This window comes from Balaenoptera ricei, chromosome 10 (assembly GCF_028023285.1).
Source record: "Balaenoptera ricei isolate mBalRic1 chromosome 10, mBalRic1.hap2, whole genome shotgun sequence".
NCBI lineage: Eukaryota > Metazoa > Chordata > Mammalia > Artiodactyla > Balaenopteridae > Balaenoptera > Balaenoptera ricei.
The window spans coordinates 98,340,478-98,359,445 of record NC_082648.1 but is presented as its reverse complement, the minus strand read 5'-3'; the positions used below and the strand labels follow the sequence as shown (position 1 = coordinate 98,359,445).

Genomic DNA, 18,968 nt, shown 5'->3' with positions numbered 1-18,968 from the left:
AGGGAAGCCCCCACAAGGTGTTTTTGACATCTAGTTCCCCTCTCCTGACCTCACATTTCCTGGTGTTTTCTTATTTTATGGTAAGAATTGGATGGTATATAGCCTACCACTTTGTACAGCAGACTTGCTTAAGACCATTTTCTTAGAATTCCAGGTGTCTTTCAGCCAAGGCATTTTGGCGTGATAACTTTGGAATCCAATCTAGGTTCCTAGCATGGTGACTGAAACAAGTTTCAATTAAGTGATGAATATTTACATGGTATGCTTAGAGCAGTGACCTAATGTAAACATTATAGGAAGCAATCAGTCAGTGTTATCTACTACTAGCTGATTAAATTATGCTGAGCTGCACTTCCTCATGAAATGGGTTTGCCACTACCTATTTCACACAGCATTCTGAGAATGAAGTCAGACACGACACTACCTGGGAATTAGAAGGTCTTAGTTTCCTTCCATTGCTCCCCTTTGCCCTTCTAGCGCTGTTGCATGGTCACATGTCTAACGAGTCTCCAGCAGCTAACAATAAGTAAGAAACTGTTCAGATGGGAACAAGCTGGCTTTCAGGGTAAGGCTCTCCCGCTCCTCCGCAGTGGTGAGCACCGGAAGCAGGGCGGGGGTGCTGGCGGGTGGCTTCGTGGACAGAGCTGGCACGCTGTCACCTTCCCGGGCTGTAGCAGAGCCCCGGCAGGCATTGTCCCTCTGCCCTCCTCCACTCGGTAGTGTCTTCACTCCAGAGGCACATGAGGCTCAAACGGGATGACAACGAAAGGTAGCAGGAGAACCTGAATTTCTTTCAGAGACTCTGAAGCCGGCAGCGTGGCAGGCAGCAAGGAGCACACACCCACCAGCGGCTGGTCAACCTGACAACTCCAGCAACACAAACATAACAAGACAAGATAGACAAAGTGGAGGCCCAGTCCAGATGCTGAATGTCAGACAGCTTTTATGTGTGGGGCAGGGCGAGGGAGTACAGTAGAAGAAATACAAACATTCAACAGACGAGCAAATTAAACTGGCAGAATGAAACAGGAAACCACAATAAATGCTTAGCAGCCAAACACATTTATTAGTCTTTTTTCTTTTTTTTTTTTTTTCCAGGAACCCAAAAATATTTTGTAGTTATAATGTAAGCAACTGAGTTGCACATAATACAATCATATCTTTCCAAAATAAAATAAAATAAAAAACTAAACAAAAACAAAAATAAGCTGCTTAAAAGCCCAAAAAAACCCTTCAGAAAACTCATATATGCATTACATCATCTCTCAGTTTTAATGAAATGACGACGACTTAATTCCTTATTACTCAACCTGTCACATCCAATAAAAGACCACCCTTTAGTTTTTTTTGTTTTTGACTTTTTTTTTTGAAATCCAGCATGAGAAATACAGTACCTGCTATGGCAAAAAATACACATAAAATGCAACTTTTCAGCTTATTTGTACATTAGTAGAGTTTAACATTTTATTGTTTAAGTGAACCAGTGATTTTAAGTACCACTATACTAAAAAAGTAAAATAAAATATAGAAAAGGGGGGCCCAGCCTGCCATGCAAGTGCACCTCTAAAGTGCCTAGTTTCTGTGTCCATGTAAAACCAGTCATATGAGGAGCAATTTCAACATATGGGAGTTTGATTAAACCTCTATGTTTAAGAGAGAGAAAAAAAAAAAGACAATGCCATATCCTCCCTTTTCTCCCCTCAAACTTCCTTAAATCCCGTCATCCACTTTCTCTATGGCCCACCAGTAGAGAGAAAAGAAAGCCACCAAAATAACATTGTAAAAGCTATTTCAAGTATAAGAAAAACAAAACACTTCTAGGTAACTTGCAGAGAGCATCAAAATTGTGCAGCTATTTAGTCATGTTTACAGGTTTTGTTTCTGCAGACAGTGTTTCAGATGAGAGGATTTTTGCTGTACCTTCCTGTTACCTGTTTGTGTGCAAAGTTGGAAAGCTGCCTTTGAAAGATCCAGCCTCTTTCTGATGCCCTTCTCTGCACCTTCTGTGAAAGGGGGCAAGGAGAGAAGCGAAGGGAGGAGCAACGCGTCCCAGGCCATCAGGTGGTACTGCTCCGTCTCTCCTCTGCGCCATCCCCCGGGGCCCTCACTTCTCTTGTTCACCATCAGTGACCTAACTCTCATTGCAGAGATTCCCATATTCAGTTTCCTGATTTGGTAGGATGTATTTTACTATGTAAACATAGCCCCCTAGGATTATGGAACCCAAAGCAGCATATATATCTCCATCTAAATGGAGAAAGAAAAAATAGTCCAGAAACCTCTCCTCGGGTTGCTTCTGTTATCTGTTTTTGGTTACTCGAAACAGGGAGGGGTGGGGTGGGCACAGAGTAAGTCATAAGCAAATAGTGGAGAGTTAGGAGTGGGCATGGTTGAGCCGTTGCGTCTGCTTTTTTTTTTCCTCCAGGAAGGGTTTTTTTGTTTTTTTTAAACCTGTTAAAAATGTTCCTGCACCTTAAGTCATACTGAGGTTAAGGCCAAGGGTGCAGAATCTTGTGCACGTGTCTCTGTGAGCACATTCACGGTGCATGCACCATTTTTTATGTCTTCTGTGAGATCACTGGACACACTTTGGTCACTGGTGTGTGCAAAGGGTGGTGGGGGGGAGTGTCCCAGGACAGAAGTGCAGAGATCAGCAGAGCCCTTTGGGAGCGTCACAGAGGGACAGAAGGGCAGGAAAAACTCAGGAGGGACCAGAGGAAGGAGACTGATAGAAAAGGGGCTTCCACACAAACAACAGAAATAAAATCCGCAGGTCGACAGCGCCCAGATCAGAAGGTGGGTGGTGGATATGCGTGCATTTATCATCAAGCTTCTTCCCTCAAAGGAAGTCGTCAGTAGACAAAGATCAGCGAGCCCAACCTAAAAAGGGCTTCCTGACAGATACAGGGTTTATCTTTAAGATGGGGGGAGCTAGGGGGTTTGCGAAGAAGCTATTCAAAATGATCTATTCTGGTCCTGCCTCATGAGCGGCCAAATCTAGGAGAGCAGTAGCTGACAGATCCCTACAAGCAGCACTCGTTAAACTTATTTACCTCTACCTAAAGTCAGCTTCAAGCCTTGTGGAGGGAGGGACACCTGAGGGTGCGCGGGCCTTTCAGGGAGGTTGCCTGCACGTCTCAGATGATTCCTTCTAAGTAAGAAATCAATTCATTTCCAGAGCATCGCAAAGCGACACGGCTATGAATTCTACAGCACAAAATTGAAATGCCAGGGACTGATTCTCTTTATGATCTACAGAATGCTACTCAGTTACTCAAAGTATGTGTGTGTGTGTGCGTGTGTGTGTGTGTGTTTGAACCAAGAAAGGTTGAGAACTCAAGGTCTCGGGAGAAAACATTCTGGAGTCCCTGGAGGGGATGGATCTTCTGGAAGAGAGAAATCCAGACACTCCCTACTCTGGAACTAGAGCTAGAATAGATGGCATCTATTCAGAGCAGGGTTTAAACACTGGTCTGTCGTCACTGTGTATGGGAGGCAATGGAGAGAACATCACCCCACAAATGCAAGTCCACTCCCCTGACCTGTTCTGCTTTCTCTTCTTAAACATGAAAGAATAAGATCTAAAACTTCTGATGCCTTTAAAAATAAGTGGAAAACATCATATTTTAGGGTTACTTTCACAGCAAAGAAAAAATTGTAAAAGTTATCCTGCTATCTACACGTTCATATTTTTCCAAGGATAACCCACCGATGTCAGAAAAGGAGGGGAGTTAAGGGTCTGCACTGCAGGGGAAATGTACCTCGAGGTATTGTTTTGTGTTAGACAGCTGAAACGTCAGAATTTTATTTTTTTGTTTTCTTTTTTGTCTAAAGGCAATCTAACAGATTGGAACCCTGATGAGATCGTGCCTGTGCAGGCTGGCAGGGGCACGAGGAGACTGTGATCAAGTCTGTTACTAGTTACAGTACTGTGAACATCAACAGCAAAACTGCTGCAGGGAAACACTGGCTCCAGGCACGGCAGTCTCTTGCTTCCGATACTGTGTGTTGCCAATAATGCCTAGACCAGAGCAATGCAAGGGCCACGACTGACTGCAGGAAGGGTCAACAGAGGGATGCTGTCAGGACAGAGGAGGCTGTGGGCTTTCCCGTGTCAAACACCTCACTGCTCACTAGCTACACACAGCTTAACACCTGCAAGGGAAGCAGAGAGGCCACATATGGCGGAGGGCTAGTGGACAGGGAAGAGCAGCCCTGTTTGCCTGTCAAGCAACAGACCTCTTCCCCATAGAGCAAGAAAGTTTCCTTACAATTAAATTCACTTAAAAATGACTAAGAAAGAAGAAAGAAAAATTAAAATGGAGCGAGGAGGAGGAGGAGTTTTTTCTGAAATGACATAAAGATTAAGGTCAGCACGCGTGAGGCAAGGTTTCCTGAGCTTGAAAGGGTTCTGAGTTCAGGACAGGGTGAGCACTTTTTTCCAGAAAACAGGGGGCCTTCGGGGCCCTCCTGTTGCACCAGGCTGACACCGCACGGCTAGGATGGAGGTCCTGTACCACACTGGCTGGTAGGGGCTGCAGGCCCCCCAGGAAGTGCCAGGCCGGACTCACAGGTCTCTTTCTACCTCACTGTGCCGACCTTACCGCTTCTTACTCTCACTCCCCTTCCCTGCCAGCTTGAGGGGATACCATGGACACAGAAACTGTAGAACAAGGATACAAAGCTACTTCCTTCCCCTTTCTGCCCTCTCCTCCCACCCCCCCTTTGCAGAATGCATAGTTACAATTCACACGTTACAAAGTAAAGAAGCAATGATGACCACATATGGGACCTTTTTTTTTTTTGAAAAAAGAAAAATCCAACAACCTCTTCTTAAGTTCAGTATCAAAATTCACATTTGCATAATAATACATTTCAAGGCCATTAGAGAGGAATGAGAGTGAAGCCCCGGAAGCTGCAGCATCTCTCCTCCCTGTGTCTTCCTGAATGAAGCTGAAGGAATCTTGCGGAGGGATTGTTTTCCTCTTTGGGGAGTTCTGAGGAATTATGGAAATGGCCCTTAGCATTCACTTGATTTCTCTTTAGAAAAGAGAGGGAGTGGGGAGAAGAGGTGGAATTGTTTAAAACAAACATGAAACAAAGGAAGAGACACTGCAGATTTCTATGTTTAACTATAATAGTTCTGAAGAAATAAAATATGATTGCAGATTTTTCTCTTTTCTTTCACAAACACGTCAATCTTATCCTCTCAAAAGCCTTTTCCTCGTGTGTGATACCCTGTTTGCACAAACAGCAACATTATGTGACTTCCATTCGGGAAAAGAATTGCCTTCTCAGGACACAGACTCAAAGGGTGGCAACGCGCTGCCTGCCCCGCGTGAGGCAGGAGGGAGAAAAGCCTTCTCGACGTGCACGAGTGTGTCACAAGCATCACCACATTTCAGTTCTCCAGTGCTCACAGGAAAACAAAGACTAAACCAGCCACAGCCACAGCCATGCACGCACACACATAAACACGAAGACGACCAGGCAATGCAGAGAGATTAAGTTCAACCTGCACTCTTGGACTAACCAGGTCTCTGTCATCTGTGCACCATCACCTCGTCATCCCCTCTCCCAAGTCCCGGAACCTCTCCCCCACAACTCTACACTGTGCAATAAAAACGCCCCGGGGACGGTCCGGAGAAATGCCGACTTCCCTAAAGACCAAGCTGACCGTCTTTCTGTTTTATCCCAATGGGTAGGTTCTTCCTAAAACAGACGGTCTCTGAACTCACAAAGGCACATTCAGAAATACTACACTTAAGTAATTAATTCCTTGGACAAAATTAAAAAGGGGTGGTGGGTAGGGGTGGTGTTTTAAACACATATATTTTAACTTATCCCGAAACGTCTGGCAAGAAGTGTCATGCTGAATGCAGCACTTGGTGAAAAACTCTACTACCTTTAAAAGGTACGTAACTTCTTTAAGTGTTCCAAAGGTTTTTGCTCTGTTTTGTATAAGTAGTCCCCTTTTTCATTTTTGGCGAACACACGCAGGATACACTCTCTTCCTCTCCATAAAGCTCTGCTGTCAGGCTGGTCCTGCAGCGAGGTGGCTCCTGGCATCCCGTCACCTCTCACAACCCAGCCCTCCGAGGACTGTGCACACCTTTCAGGACCCCAAGGAGAAGGACCGCCATATGCAGTAAGAGGTCCAGGGAAGTGGGGGACCAGAAAGGAAGGAAAGCACTTCGCTCCACAACATTGGAAGCTACTCCACAGTTTCTCTTTTGCTGCTCACCAACAGCAGCAAAGAGGACTTTCACTTTTTGAGAAAAACAATCCCAGCTAATTAATATTGGCTCAAAATGGATCAATTCCAATTGGGAATTTACTTTCAAAACAATGATTTATATTTTGAAAGTGAAATTGAGGCACAAAGTGCTTTAGGGAAACACTATTTCTTTTCAATTTAAAACAGAACACTTCTTGCCTCTTTCTGACCTTTCTCCTCCCATGAACAAAACAAGCGTTTGTCACAATGAAGAACCAACAGCTGAATTTTGCAGAGACCTTTTACTCAGGGCAGTACCATTTTTCCTGGTGTGCACAGCTGTCGTTAAAAACAAATTCAGGTGTACGGCTAACTGAAGAGGAAATTATTTAAATTCTGTGAGGCAAACACTGGCAGTCTCTATCACTTTTGCTATTTTATTTTGGTGGTGGTTGGAGGTTACTGTAAGAGGCTGACAGTTTAAAAACCACTCAAATGTTCAAATACGTGGTAATTAATCCAGATCTAGTCCGAGTGACCGTAAACATGAGGATGACATGGATGGCCAGCCGGTGGGGTGCAGCCCTGCTTCCTGACCGGTGTTCCTTTCACCATCCCGTGCACGTCTGTGGCCTCTTTCCTCTGCTGAAGCGGGCAGGGTCATTGCTCAATTTTAATTATGTTATTACTATGTTCATAGATTCTTGAAGTTGACAATTATTTCAAATAAAGAATGTGATGCCAGTACCTCCTCTGTCAAATTTCAGGTCAAGAAAACAACGCCATCATTGACAAATGGGGACCATCTCTGAAAATACACACACCTTTGGCACTGGCCATAAACCTACAGGCCTTATCACAGGGTGTGCACTAACTCTGGAAATAGAGATAATATTCTATGTTTTGTAATAGACTGATGATGTCCTTGACAACATTTTATACACCTGCCTGTTTCTAGACTGCTTGCACACCCTGTACTTGTGGAGAAAGAAAGCAGAGAGGCCGTGGTGCAGTTCTGCAGCCGAGGGGAAGGGCACTCCATTTTCTGATTAACTGCTGAGGTTATACACACGGGCCAGACTATTTTCATCTGCACTATCGCACGCAGCCTTAGTTGTACACTCACGGGAGGGAAAACAATAAGATTTCTCTTTGTAGTAACACTAAGACGTGTAGTTAATGCATAGACGTGAGGTATGACAAAACTTGGCGAAACACTGGAGAAGAAAAGGTTTGATTTCTTTTTTTTAACCAGCTAAAAATGTATCTCTACTCCTAAAGACCTTATAGATAAGTAAAAGAAAACAACCCGAACTCAAAACAGTAACCTAGAGTGTTGTATGCTGAATTTGAACTCTGAGGATGGGGGAGAAGGGGACCTTTTCAACATAAAGACTCAATTGTTCCCTAATCTTAGAGATGGCTACTACAGCCAAGTCTGCTGAAAACATCCTGTTTACACAGCAGAGAAGGGGCTTGGCCTAAGCATTCTGCTCAGCTCACAGACATCTTCATTCTGTTTAACAGTCAAGATGGCAGAATAGAAAAAATAAAACTAAAAAGTACGCAGCATCTGAGGTCGATATGGAATCTGGCTGTTAATCTTACAAAAACTGCCCCCCTCCCCCGCAAAAAGTGGTGAAAGTGAGAGTGAATACTTGCAACTAGTTAATAGCCTGTGAAATTTTAGTTGCTGCTAGCTATATTAATAACAGGTCTTCCAAATTCTTCAATAGGAATTTTTTTTTCTTTTCTTTCTTTCTGCATATCTTACACACCACATGCAACCCACAGGAACTTGGAAGAACCAACTGCTAACTTCTGCTACATACACGTCAGAAGAGGTGGGAAAGTTCTTAGAACAGGAGCCACAGTAATAGAAAATCAAGTTGCTATAAATAAAACTGACTGAATGGCAATCAAGGCGTAATGTTGATTTACTGGGGGACACTGATGAAAGGATGTGCTTTGGAACCTTAACTTGCAGCACTACTAAGTTAACTTCCGTGAATGTTGTAAATGAAAAACATCAAGGGCTGGGGACTTGGGGGATCAGAGACGCCACATGGACCATCCATTTCGTCACAGTGTCTAGGAGATCTGTACTTTTTTTTTAAACACCTAAAATTAGGTCATGGCACTGGATCTTAATTGCCAGGAGAGGTCTCCGGTCTGATGGAAGACTTCCCTTCCCCTTCTAGCGCTTCTTTCCTTTTGGCTACTCATGTGGTAGACAGAAACCAAGTTCATGATGTTTGAGTGCGGGATATCTCTGGCCACTAGTAATCAAGTGTTTAAAAATATACAGGAACTGGTAAAAATTGGAAAGCTCAAGTTTACATGATCAAAATGTTCATGAAGTAAATCTATGTAATGAGAGGTCACCAGCAAGCCCCTATACCCATGCCAGAATGCAGTGGAAGAGAAGATGCTTCCGCCACATTTTCTAAGTGTACTGAAGCCATCTAACCTCTCAGCAGACATGGCTCTTGCCAAGGAATACCATGGAAAGAAAAGTTTTCCTCTTCCATTACATCCTCACTATATCCTGTTCTTAGGTCACTGACAACCAAAAAAGCAAAGCTTCCAGCAACTGGTCAAGAAAAAGGGAGTTGATGGGAAAGGGAGGAGACAAAGGAGAAGAGCAGAAAAATAGGAACCCCTTTCTAATGGCCTGACACAAAGAGCCTTTCCAAGTCACTGCAGTTGTCACGGGAGAAGCCGATACACAGTAACAAAGGGTGACAGCACGAGGAAGGATCTTGGTATCCCACATTATCAAGACATAAAAGCATACTTCCTTGATTTCTGTTTCTTTAATGACTTTAAATTTAGCCCACTGCCTTTGGGGCCTGTCCAGAACCACTCCAATTTCTGTAACGGGTGAGTGTCTTACTGTCTGGAGCGACGGGACCACATGCACATACGCACGAGTTCCTCTTGCTTAGGATGTGTAGGTGTATGTACGAAGGCACTAAAGCGGTTTCAGAGAAACTGCAGGCAGCAACCCCACCCACTCCCTTTACCTGTCGAGCAGGAGTTTCTTTCCTACTGGGAAGCTTAGGTGTTTAAAAGAAGCTGTGGTCATGCTTGGGAATTCTAACCCCTGGCCCAGGAGGGAATACAAAAGGAGAATTCGACATCACCAAAAACTGAAAGGAAACACTCCACATCTCCCGCTGGGGGATGGGGATAATTAAGCAGCAGATCTTCAAAACAGCAATTAAAATGAGCACAATGGTAGCTGGGAGCTAAAAAAGTAAAACCACTTGTTCCTTATTAGATTCTTCTACTTTCTCCTCCTCCCTTAACAAACGGAGGTAAGACGGACATTCTTCATTAATAGAACAGTCCATAGATATTTTTCCTCTAGTAATGCCTACATTTAAAATTTGTTCCAAAAATTATTAACCTATATTTCCTAACTCTTTACATAGATTCTCAGCAATCCAACCGTACTACTTTACAGATTAGAGTTACTTTTTTTTTTTAAGCTGTTGTTTCTTTCTTTGATCCTTTCTTTTGTTGCTGTGGTTGGGGAGACAGGGCGAAAGGTTCCTTTAAAGAAAACTAAAAATTCCAAGGGGAGATTTAAATGTTCAGTCTTAAACGGAAAGGAATAAAGTGATGGCATTCCCATTTATACACACCAAACACTCTCCCACTAAATTATACACAATTTCCAATGAATCCATGCTAGAGCTCTTATAAAGCTTAATCCTTCTCCCATATCTTTTAAGCTCGTGAATTTACCTGTTGCTGCTAAATTGATAATTTTTAAAAAATATTTCTTTCTACGTGTTTTAAAATGTGTGATCCCCAGTATGACAATAACGTTTGGAGACTTTTCTTTTTACATTTTAAGTAAAAATTGTTTAAACTTTCTGAAGTTTCAGGAACTTGTAAAAGTTTATTAAACAGGAAAGAAACAGCCGTCTATCTAGAATAAGATACGGTTAAATAAACCATCTTCCAAAATCTGGCTTCCTACCCTAGAATTCCTGAGAATGCTTGCAAATTTTAAAGCAGGAAAATAAATGTTAAAAACAAAAAACACTGTTAAATGCTCCCAGAGTTAGTCTTCATCTAAAATATATATTTATATGTATATATATATGCACTTTTTGGTCTTTTTTTAAGTTTTTAGTTTTTTTCCCTTTAAGCTTATGATGGAAGAACATTTTAGCTTCTCATGTTTATTTTTACATATTTCAAATCCCTCATTATGTCTTGTAAACAAGAGGGGCTCTAGCACCCGGCTTTCACCGCAGTATCGTAAGGAACTCAACTAACCCATAGTGCAGGTCAAGGAACCAACAGGCAGGAAGAGAGGAGGGTGGGGCAGGACATGCCAGGAAGCCACGAGCCGCAGCTCGCCTGAGCCTCAGGACATGCTCCCGGCCCGGCGACACTCAGACTCAGCCTTCTGTAGATGTGTGCTCACAGCTGCTCTTCACCTGGAGGCCACCACACATGCCAGGGCATTGCCCCCCTAGGCAGAGAGCAGTCGGTGGGGCTCGAAGGAGACATTCTGTGCGTGGGCAGAAGTGCAAGGGGCATGGTGGTGATGAAAACCGGAGGGCACAGTTAGTTTTCTAAAGGCATCCGATGGGACCAAACCAACGCTAGAAACTCAAGTTTGACCACCTACCCACACAGGGTTCATAAAGACTTGCATGAGCAAGCGCTCACTTGAATTATGCACGTCAATCTCTTTTGAGGCTAGGTTTATAATCAACAGAGTAAACTGAGAGGACTACAGAATTCCCATTCTTTGTCTCACAAAACCACTTAAATGCAAATAATTGGTTTTTGCCTTTTCCTATACACAGCCGCCCACCCACCCACAGACACAAGCTAAAAGTCAAATACATTATTAGGCATTGTTGTATCCTTCACTGAAGATGCTAAAGAAAGAAAAACTCCCTTGTCCTCACTAGCAGCAAGTTACGGAGGACAGTAGAGGTCTGCTCCCACCAAGGGTTGGAATGGGCAGGTATTTGCTGGTACAGAATGTCGGCACTTTATGTTAAACAGTATAATGCAGACGGGGATGTCCACACAAGTGCTAGCACGTTACCGGCACACGTCCCCCCCCCACCGCCCCCCCCGCCCCGCCAGCCATCTGTTTTGTATAAAGGGGTACCCTTTAGGTCTGCTGTAACTCTTCACAAAAAGCAGTTTGATACATTTTGATTCCAACATAAGTACATACATGTTGGTGATAACTGTGGATTAAAAGTTGCCCCCTATTCGGCCCAGAGTACTACTACATTGATGCTTAAAAAAAAAAAAGTCTTTAAATACCGAAATAAAAAAAGCAACGTTACAAGGAAAAAAAAAAAAAGAGGTCAAAACCAAAAAAAAGGTGCAATACTTAAGTCTTTGCTAAGTTATACCTGCCTAAGCAAAACCACATACACAGGAAATACACAACACAGAGGAACAAAAGGAAACGCTTGAAGTACACACTGGTTTAAGAACATTCGTTAAGTAAACGTTTCTGTCAGTGATGGCCTGGTGCTGTAACACGCCACGGCCTGGCACAGGTAACGCTCAGCAAGAAGGGAGCAGAGAGGGAGGGGCTGCGGATGCTTGCAGGAGGCTGCTCACAACTTATTTTTTTTTTCTGTTTTTGTAAAATGTTAAAGAGGAACAACAGAAATTTTAAATTCAGCATTACCTGACTTTCTGACCAATTTCTCATACCTGATTACCCAAGAAAGGGGGAACACAGTTTTTCTGCTTTTGAGACATCACATCGTTAAAAGCTATCTTACTGTCTGTTCCCATTCAGACTAATGAAAAGGCCAGCATGAAATTTAACAGATATTCAGATGTGCCTACTAGTAGCCACTTAATTCAAAAAACAGAAATAAATAAACAAACACACAGTTGCTCCAAGAGGTACCTCCTGCTCTCCTAGTTTTGGGGACTTGGCAGTGCTCCACTCTACTGCTAGGTCAAAAGAAAAGAGACAGAAAACTCACGCTCGGGCTACTTTGCAAATGTAAAGGAGCTCCCTGCTATCCTCATTAAAAAGCACTCTGTTCATCTCAGTACAGCCCAACGGGGTGGCTTCAGTAGCAGTGGCTCCCCAGGTGCTCCTGCTCCTGTGTTCTCATGGTTAAAAAAAATAAAAATAAAAAGCAGATGGCCGGCCAGCCAGCCTGCGGACTGTCAGCAATGCAGCTTTCTGAGAAATCAGGATGGGGAGGAGGAGGAGGAGGACACAGGCGCGCGCGCACACACACACACACACACACACACAGAGACAGAGAGAAGGATGCACGCGAATGCACATGAACACACGTGCACACACATACCAGAACGAGCATGCCTGGGCAGTTACATGTGCCAGAACACACTGGTATTTATCAACCAGCCAATCACAATTTTTTTTTCTTTTTTTTTTGTTTTTTTTTTTTTAGGTTTTTTGTGTTTTTGTTTTTAAAGTGAGGCTCCGTCAAGTCTTCCCTCCCCCCACCCCAACAATTCTTTTGAATTCCCCTCCCTCCCAAACATGGTAGACCTAAGGACGGAAACACACCCAGTGCAAACAAAGTTAAAAAGCTATTTTTTTTTTCAGTATATATGTTTCTTAGCAACAACTTCCATATAACATGAAAAAAGTGAAAAACTAGAAACTAATTTTTTTAATTTTTTTGTGTTTAAATTTAAATGGTATGTGTACTTGCTTCACATTGTCTTTCTAGGTTGGCGTTCATGATTCAAGTATTTCAAGAGTGATATGTTCTCTTTTTGGATTCATATTCCAAACGAAAAAACTGAAGTTATAAGGGAGGCAACTATGTGCTCAGACAGTCTGTCAATGACCCACCTTTTTTTCTCTCTCCGTTTTCTTTTTTCCTTTTAAAAATGTATTTATTGCAAGTTGAAAAAAAAAACGAAAAGGTCAAGTTAGTGCTGCTGCTGTTCCAAAAAAGGTCACGAGGTCAGAGTTGAAAGTTCTAAGTTCAGATTGAATCCGACCCTCCTCCCAGAAGGTCACCAGGTAGTAAAGGAGCAGGGCTGCCCATCCTATGGGGGTCTTCCACGGTCGGGACTCCCCACAAGCTAGAAGAATAGTTTGGGGGTCCCCACAATGAAGCGCCAGCAAGATCGGCCCCGCTGCTGCCACCAGCACTGCTGCTCCATTGCCCGAGCCCTGTGGACCCACCGAAAAGATTCAGAGCAGGTCCGACGGGATCTGACTGGGTCTGGCCGGTCTCCAGGGACTGCCAACCCGCTGCGGGTGCACTCGGGGTCGCCGCAGGGGTAGGGGGCTGAGCTTGTGCCAGAAAGCGGCTAACTTCATCATCAGTGGCAAACTCAGCCAGGATGGTAGTGTTTCCCAACACACACCTGGAAAAAAGGGGAGGGAAAGAGCTATGCATTTGAGGAAACTCCTAAAAGCATGCACAGGGACTGAGTATTTTGAGTCCTCGCTACTCAAAAGCGTGGTCCTTTGACTCCAGCTTCCACCTCCCCTGGACGCTTTTCAGAATCACAGGATCGGAACCTGCATTTTAACCAGACCAAAAGGTGACTGAGAAGTACTGATTGAGAACAACGTATCACTCAATCTCCAGATATCCAAAGACTACTGGAGAATATTATATATCAATATCCCTTGGGATATGGAATTTGTATGTCAAGTAAAACGTCACCTCTTTTTTTTTCCCCCTTGGGGGTAAAAGATCACAGCCCCAAGCATCAAGGTGACCCAGCTCCAGACACCTGAAGTGCTGCTTCGTCTCAGGGCCGGGCTCACTGCCTGACCTCCCCATCACTTGCTTGTTCTGTGTGTACTTTCCTGTCATGGCATCTGCAGCCACGGGGAGTCAGCCCCTCCCGTTCACCACCATGACAGCGGCGGGGAAGAGGATAGTCAGAGTCTGATCCAGCCCCACTTACTTCAGGCAGAACCCCTGCTACCCACTAAGACCACAATATTCATCATCACCCACAGAGGTCAAAGAAAGCAGCTAGATCCTATTACGAAAAGGGACAGCACTTACAACGTCTCACGTTTCATAAATACTGGATTTGTTTCATGGTACTAAAAATGTACTCACTGTTTCACAAATCTGTTACTTTTGGAATTCCGATTATCGGATACAAACAGGACAATCCATGCTTACATAGGGTAGAAGAGATTAGCCACCTCGGTACTCAAGCAATTGCTCATGTCATGATGCCGTTTGTGTGCATGTTCTCGTGCATCTCTGTTTAATTAAGCAGGTGCCCGAATACTCACATGTGCCTCTTCATGCATGTTTGTCTCAGTGAGCGCAGGCTGGGTACTCACATGTGCAGTGCAGTTTGGGCCTTGGCCGCCTCCTGTTTGGTGCTGTATCGGATCAGGGCGGTGCCCTGGGTTAGGTTCAGATGGAATGTCAGCAGTGGGCCATGCTGCATGCAGATGGTTCTCAAGGTTGACCCATCAATCTAAAGAGTAATGACAGTCATGAGATAATAACTGGTGATGGGGTGGGAAAGGAAGTCAAGTGACCTTTCTTATATTTGAGAATGAGAAGGACTTCCGGTTCGTAAATAACAGCATTAGTACTAAATAAGTCTCGGAGAGACAAATGAAGAAATCAAGGCAGGGGAAGACTGCACTGAATACAGAGGTCTTCAAGGCAAATCTTAAGATATTCAAAGCACTGGGCTCAGATCTAATGTGGCCATTTTGCAGATAAAAAATCTGTATAAATACAGCTCAAAACAAAAGCATATGATTCAACCTGTGGTCTATTTTCCTTAAGAGGTAAACAAGTAAACCTATGCTGACTGGTAAAGGCTTAAAAAGCAGAAATAAGACGGTAACCAAATAAGAATGTAAGAGAACATGCAAAGTTCTGAGCATGATTACTAATGTAACATTCTTCCAATCTCACAAAAAGCTACAGAAAAAAGACACGAACAAGAAAGGCACTGCTAACCATATGACGATTTAGAATGCCGACGGTTGACCCAGCTCAGACTATTCTGACGTCTCTTTACTCCTACTCTCGCCATCTCAAGGAGAGACTCTACTTCTACCTACTTCTCTGTGCCTTCTGCTGCCCTCAGCCAACGTGACCAATGGTTTTTTTTATAGCTGCTCACCCTACTCAGACTCTCAGCATTAGGGTGTTCAGTGATTAGGGACAATTGCCCTTCCTCACCTATGACTTAGAGAACAAATCTCTTTATTCCCTCCGATTTAGTTGTATCAAGAACTTTACTAGGTTTATTGAAGCTGCTCAGTGCAACATTTCAGTTCATTTTTTGGGAAGGGAAACAGATTACTACTGGAATAGCCTTAAAAAGTTGTGCTACTGGCAGCAGCAGTGGAAACATTCTGTGGTTTTACCATGGAAACCCTACAGGATGAAAACTGGCAGTTTCACCATAATTCTTTACAGAAAATGATGGGACAAAAGCTCTTAGCATTGTTTTATAAATGACAATTGACTATATAAGCATGTTAGTATATACCACAAGTGACTTTTTTAGGATAGATGCCCTATAAATAAATGGTAGGTGATGACAAGTAAATTTATCCAGGTCCCCAAAAAATGTGGCCTTATAACCTCCTTTTAAGCTATGATTGAGATTAGTGAGATGTCTGCTATTAGGTCATTTTGATTTTTAAATGAATCAATTCTTTCTAACACAAACACAGCCAATCCCTATATTCATTTTTTAAAAAAATAAATTTATTTATTTATTTATTTATGGCTGTGTTGGGTCTTCGTTGTTGCTGTGCGCGGGCTTTCTCTAGTTGAGACGAGCGGGGGCTACTCTTCGTTGTGGTACGTGGGCTTCTCATTTTGGTGGCTTCTCTTGTTGCGGAGCACGGGCTCTAGGTGCGCGGGCTTCAGTAGGTGTGGCACGCGGGCTCAGTAGCTGTGGCTCGCGGGCTCTAGAGCACAGGCTCCGTAGTTGTGGCGCGTGGGCTTAGTTGCTCCGTGGCATGTGGGATCTTCCCGGACCAGGGATCGAACCCGTGTTCCCTGCATTGGCAGGCGGATTCTTAACCACTGCACCACCAGGGAAGCCTGCCTATATTCATTTATATACATATACAAATGTAATTACTATTTTTTCATTTTATTTATTTACTTTTAAATTAAAAAAATTTAATTGAGGTATAGTTGATTTACAATATTACATTAGTTTCAAGTGTATAACATTTTTATAGATTATACTCCATTTATAGTTATAAAACATTGGCTATATTCCCTGTGTTGTACAATATAGCCTTGTAGCTTATTTATCTTATCCATAGTAGTCTGTACCTTTACTATGTTTCATATGATAATACAGGCTCCTTTCAACACTGCTTCTCTCATCCTAACCATATTACACCCACAGCACTGTGACACCTTAGAAATAATGAGGCATATTTTGAGGATGGTTATATAAAACGTCTATACTTCAGTCAACTCTTCGCTAAATAAATAACCCAGGGCTTTCAGCTGAGTTGATTAGATATGGAGATTAAGAGCCGTTCCAGACAGTTCCTCATGTTAACTGTATTTAGAAAACTGTCCATCTCAACACGAACCCTGAAATACGAGCCCCAGATTTACTCCCCACAAATAGGTTCACTAGGCAAATAAATTTAGGAGACTCTGTATTTCCCCACAGAGGATCATAATACATGTTAAAGCATAGTAAAGGGTCTAAGAAGCCTCATAATGAAGGCACCAGCTTAATTTTGTTTAATCAAGTATGTATTACAAACATATTAGGCCAGAGACCTATTAATATCCCATGGGAACACTCTGGAAAATGCTGGCTTAGTAAAGTGTGCATGAATCCACTTATGAATTAAATGCCAGACAATTTACTCTCTGTGTCAAAGGGAGGGAGGTATAATTGATTCCTTTTTAACAAGGTGTTGTAAAGGTTGTGCTGTCAAGCCCAAATGAAGGCCCTGGGCTCAGTTTCCATGGGTTCATTTAACCTCATTTGAGTGCTCCATGTATGTTGCTGCAAATACGTCAGTTATCAGGCAACTCAAGCGGAAGGGAGGGAGGTTTGGTGCAAATGAAACCCCACCACTGTAACAACAACCCAGAGAGCACGTTCTGATGAGAGCAAATCAGTAATGCCATCTACAGAGAAGAAGAGAACAGACAGGAAATGAAAATTAAATTAACAGACAGAAATTCACACATACGGCATTTAAGCCACAAAATCCACACATTCCTTCCACTGCAGAGATGGATGGTTAATTGTGTATGAATGAAGCATAAAAATGGTTACCAGTGAGCCACAAGTCTCGTTGAATGAGTAACACAAAAACAGGTAACTTTTTTTGCTTGGTTCCAGATTCTGACAGGCAGATCCACACAGCAAGTTATCTCTGCTAAACAGAATTCACCACATCACCACCCCATGCTCACTATTTATAAACTACACGTGTCAACATCACCATGAAGGCAGGCGTGAAGCTGGGTGTCCAGCATCCCCCCAGCTTCAGAAGTAGGCTTCGGGCCTTAGCTGGGGAGACTCACCCCTGCAGGCGGGACCTCTCTGTGGTGACCAGGAAATAAATGAGCTCTCCTCTCTGCTAGCCCCACACACCTCGGACTTTCCCTCTCGTAATACAATCAAGTCCCATCCAGAAAATCCCAAGAAAGCGCGGTTACCTGTGGAGTGAGATTGTGAAGAACCAGCCAGTAACTAGGACGAACTGAACCACCATCACTCCAGGTGGAGGCTGGAAGCAACCAGAAAAAAAGATCAGGAAGAACGATCAAAAAATTAAGATAGCCACGCGTGAGACACATTTTCAAACAGCCCACAGGGTTCCTCTCTCCTTTTATAAATCATCTTCTCCTTCTGCCTCACTCTGACCTCCTTTATCCTGTCACTGAATAGCCAGTTCTCTTCTCCTAGACCTTGATCCTATGCGCTCTTGCGCCTTATTTGCAAGACAACGTTGTCCTCCCAGGGTTCTCATCTTTACTCCGTCAGTACCTCGGGAGTTCTTGGGTCCCTCTGCCTTATGCTGACTTCAATTCTCCACTCAAGAGATACTTTTTCCTCTACCCAACAACCATGATTTCCTCTGAGTTCATCGTGTCTTCAACATTTGTGTGAACAGAAGCCCCTCGGGTTGGAACAGTGACGCTCCTTTAGGCAGATCCTTCTCACCAGAGGCAAGCCGCGAGTCCTGCGTCCCCCACCCCCTGACTGAGCGGGGTGCTGTGCTGCTCCAGGGAGATGACGGCTTGGGGTTGGTCAGACCGGGAGGCGGGCGGGGCAGCGGTGTAGTGTTCCTTGAGGAAATATGGTTTTTCCACATCTTGTTGGAGAGATGAGTGGGGTTGTGTCCTATGGGATCTGGGGACCATGTCGATTTGTAATCAGGGAACTTTGCTGTAAGAAGAGAAAATTAAGGAGGAAATTAGGTTAGACAGGTCACTTTTGTTAACAAATACACATACGCACGCACACACAAATACATAACGTGTTTAAATTCTAAAAATATTAAGGGCACAATTTAAGAGGAGCAGTACAAAATAATTCTGTTCTCTGAGCTTATCAAATATAAATTTTCAATGACTCTTACTCTGAATTGACAAATTAACACATGAACTAAAGAGTTAGTAAGATAACTAATTCTCTACTGCTTTCTTAGCTAAACACAACCTGAAAAGGAAGATAAATTCAAGGAAAGTCTTCTTAAAGTCATTAGTCTTACAGATATAGTAGAATGTGAACCCAGGCAGAACTAAAGTATTTATTC

General features: G+C 43.3%; 1 protein-coding gene across 8 annotated transcripts in view; it reads right to left on the bottom strand.

The window, feature by feature from the left end:
• Window positions 1-972: 972 nt before the first annotated feature.
• TNRC6B (trinucleotide repeat containing adaptor 6B) overlaps window positions 973-18,968 on the bottom strand; it is a 263,413-nt gene continuing 245,417 nt past the window's right edge. For 3 of the 8 annotated variants that reach the window (XM_059937013.1, XM_059937018.1, XM_059937017.1), the window contains 4 exons: window positions 18,374-18,598; window positions 17,866-17,936; window positions 14,529-14,668; window positions 12,728-13,582 (listed from right to left, as the gene is read on the bottom strand). In XM_059937013.1, the coding sequence (XP_059792996.1) occupies window positions 13,195-13,582; window positions 14,529-14,668; window positions 17,866-17,936; window positions 18,374-18,598 (824 nt within the window). In that variant the 3' untranslated portion in view covers window positions 12,728-13,194. Of the gene's footprint in view, window positions 5,041-12,726; window positions 13,583-14,528; window positions 14,669-16,399; window positions 17,329-17,865; window positions 17,937-18,373; window positions 18,599-18,968 lie in introns of those variants that run through there. The other 5 variants (XR_009505462.1, XM_059937015.1, XM_059937014.1 and 2 more) reach the window with 5 other exon arrangements.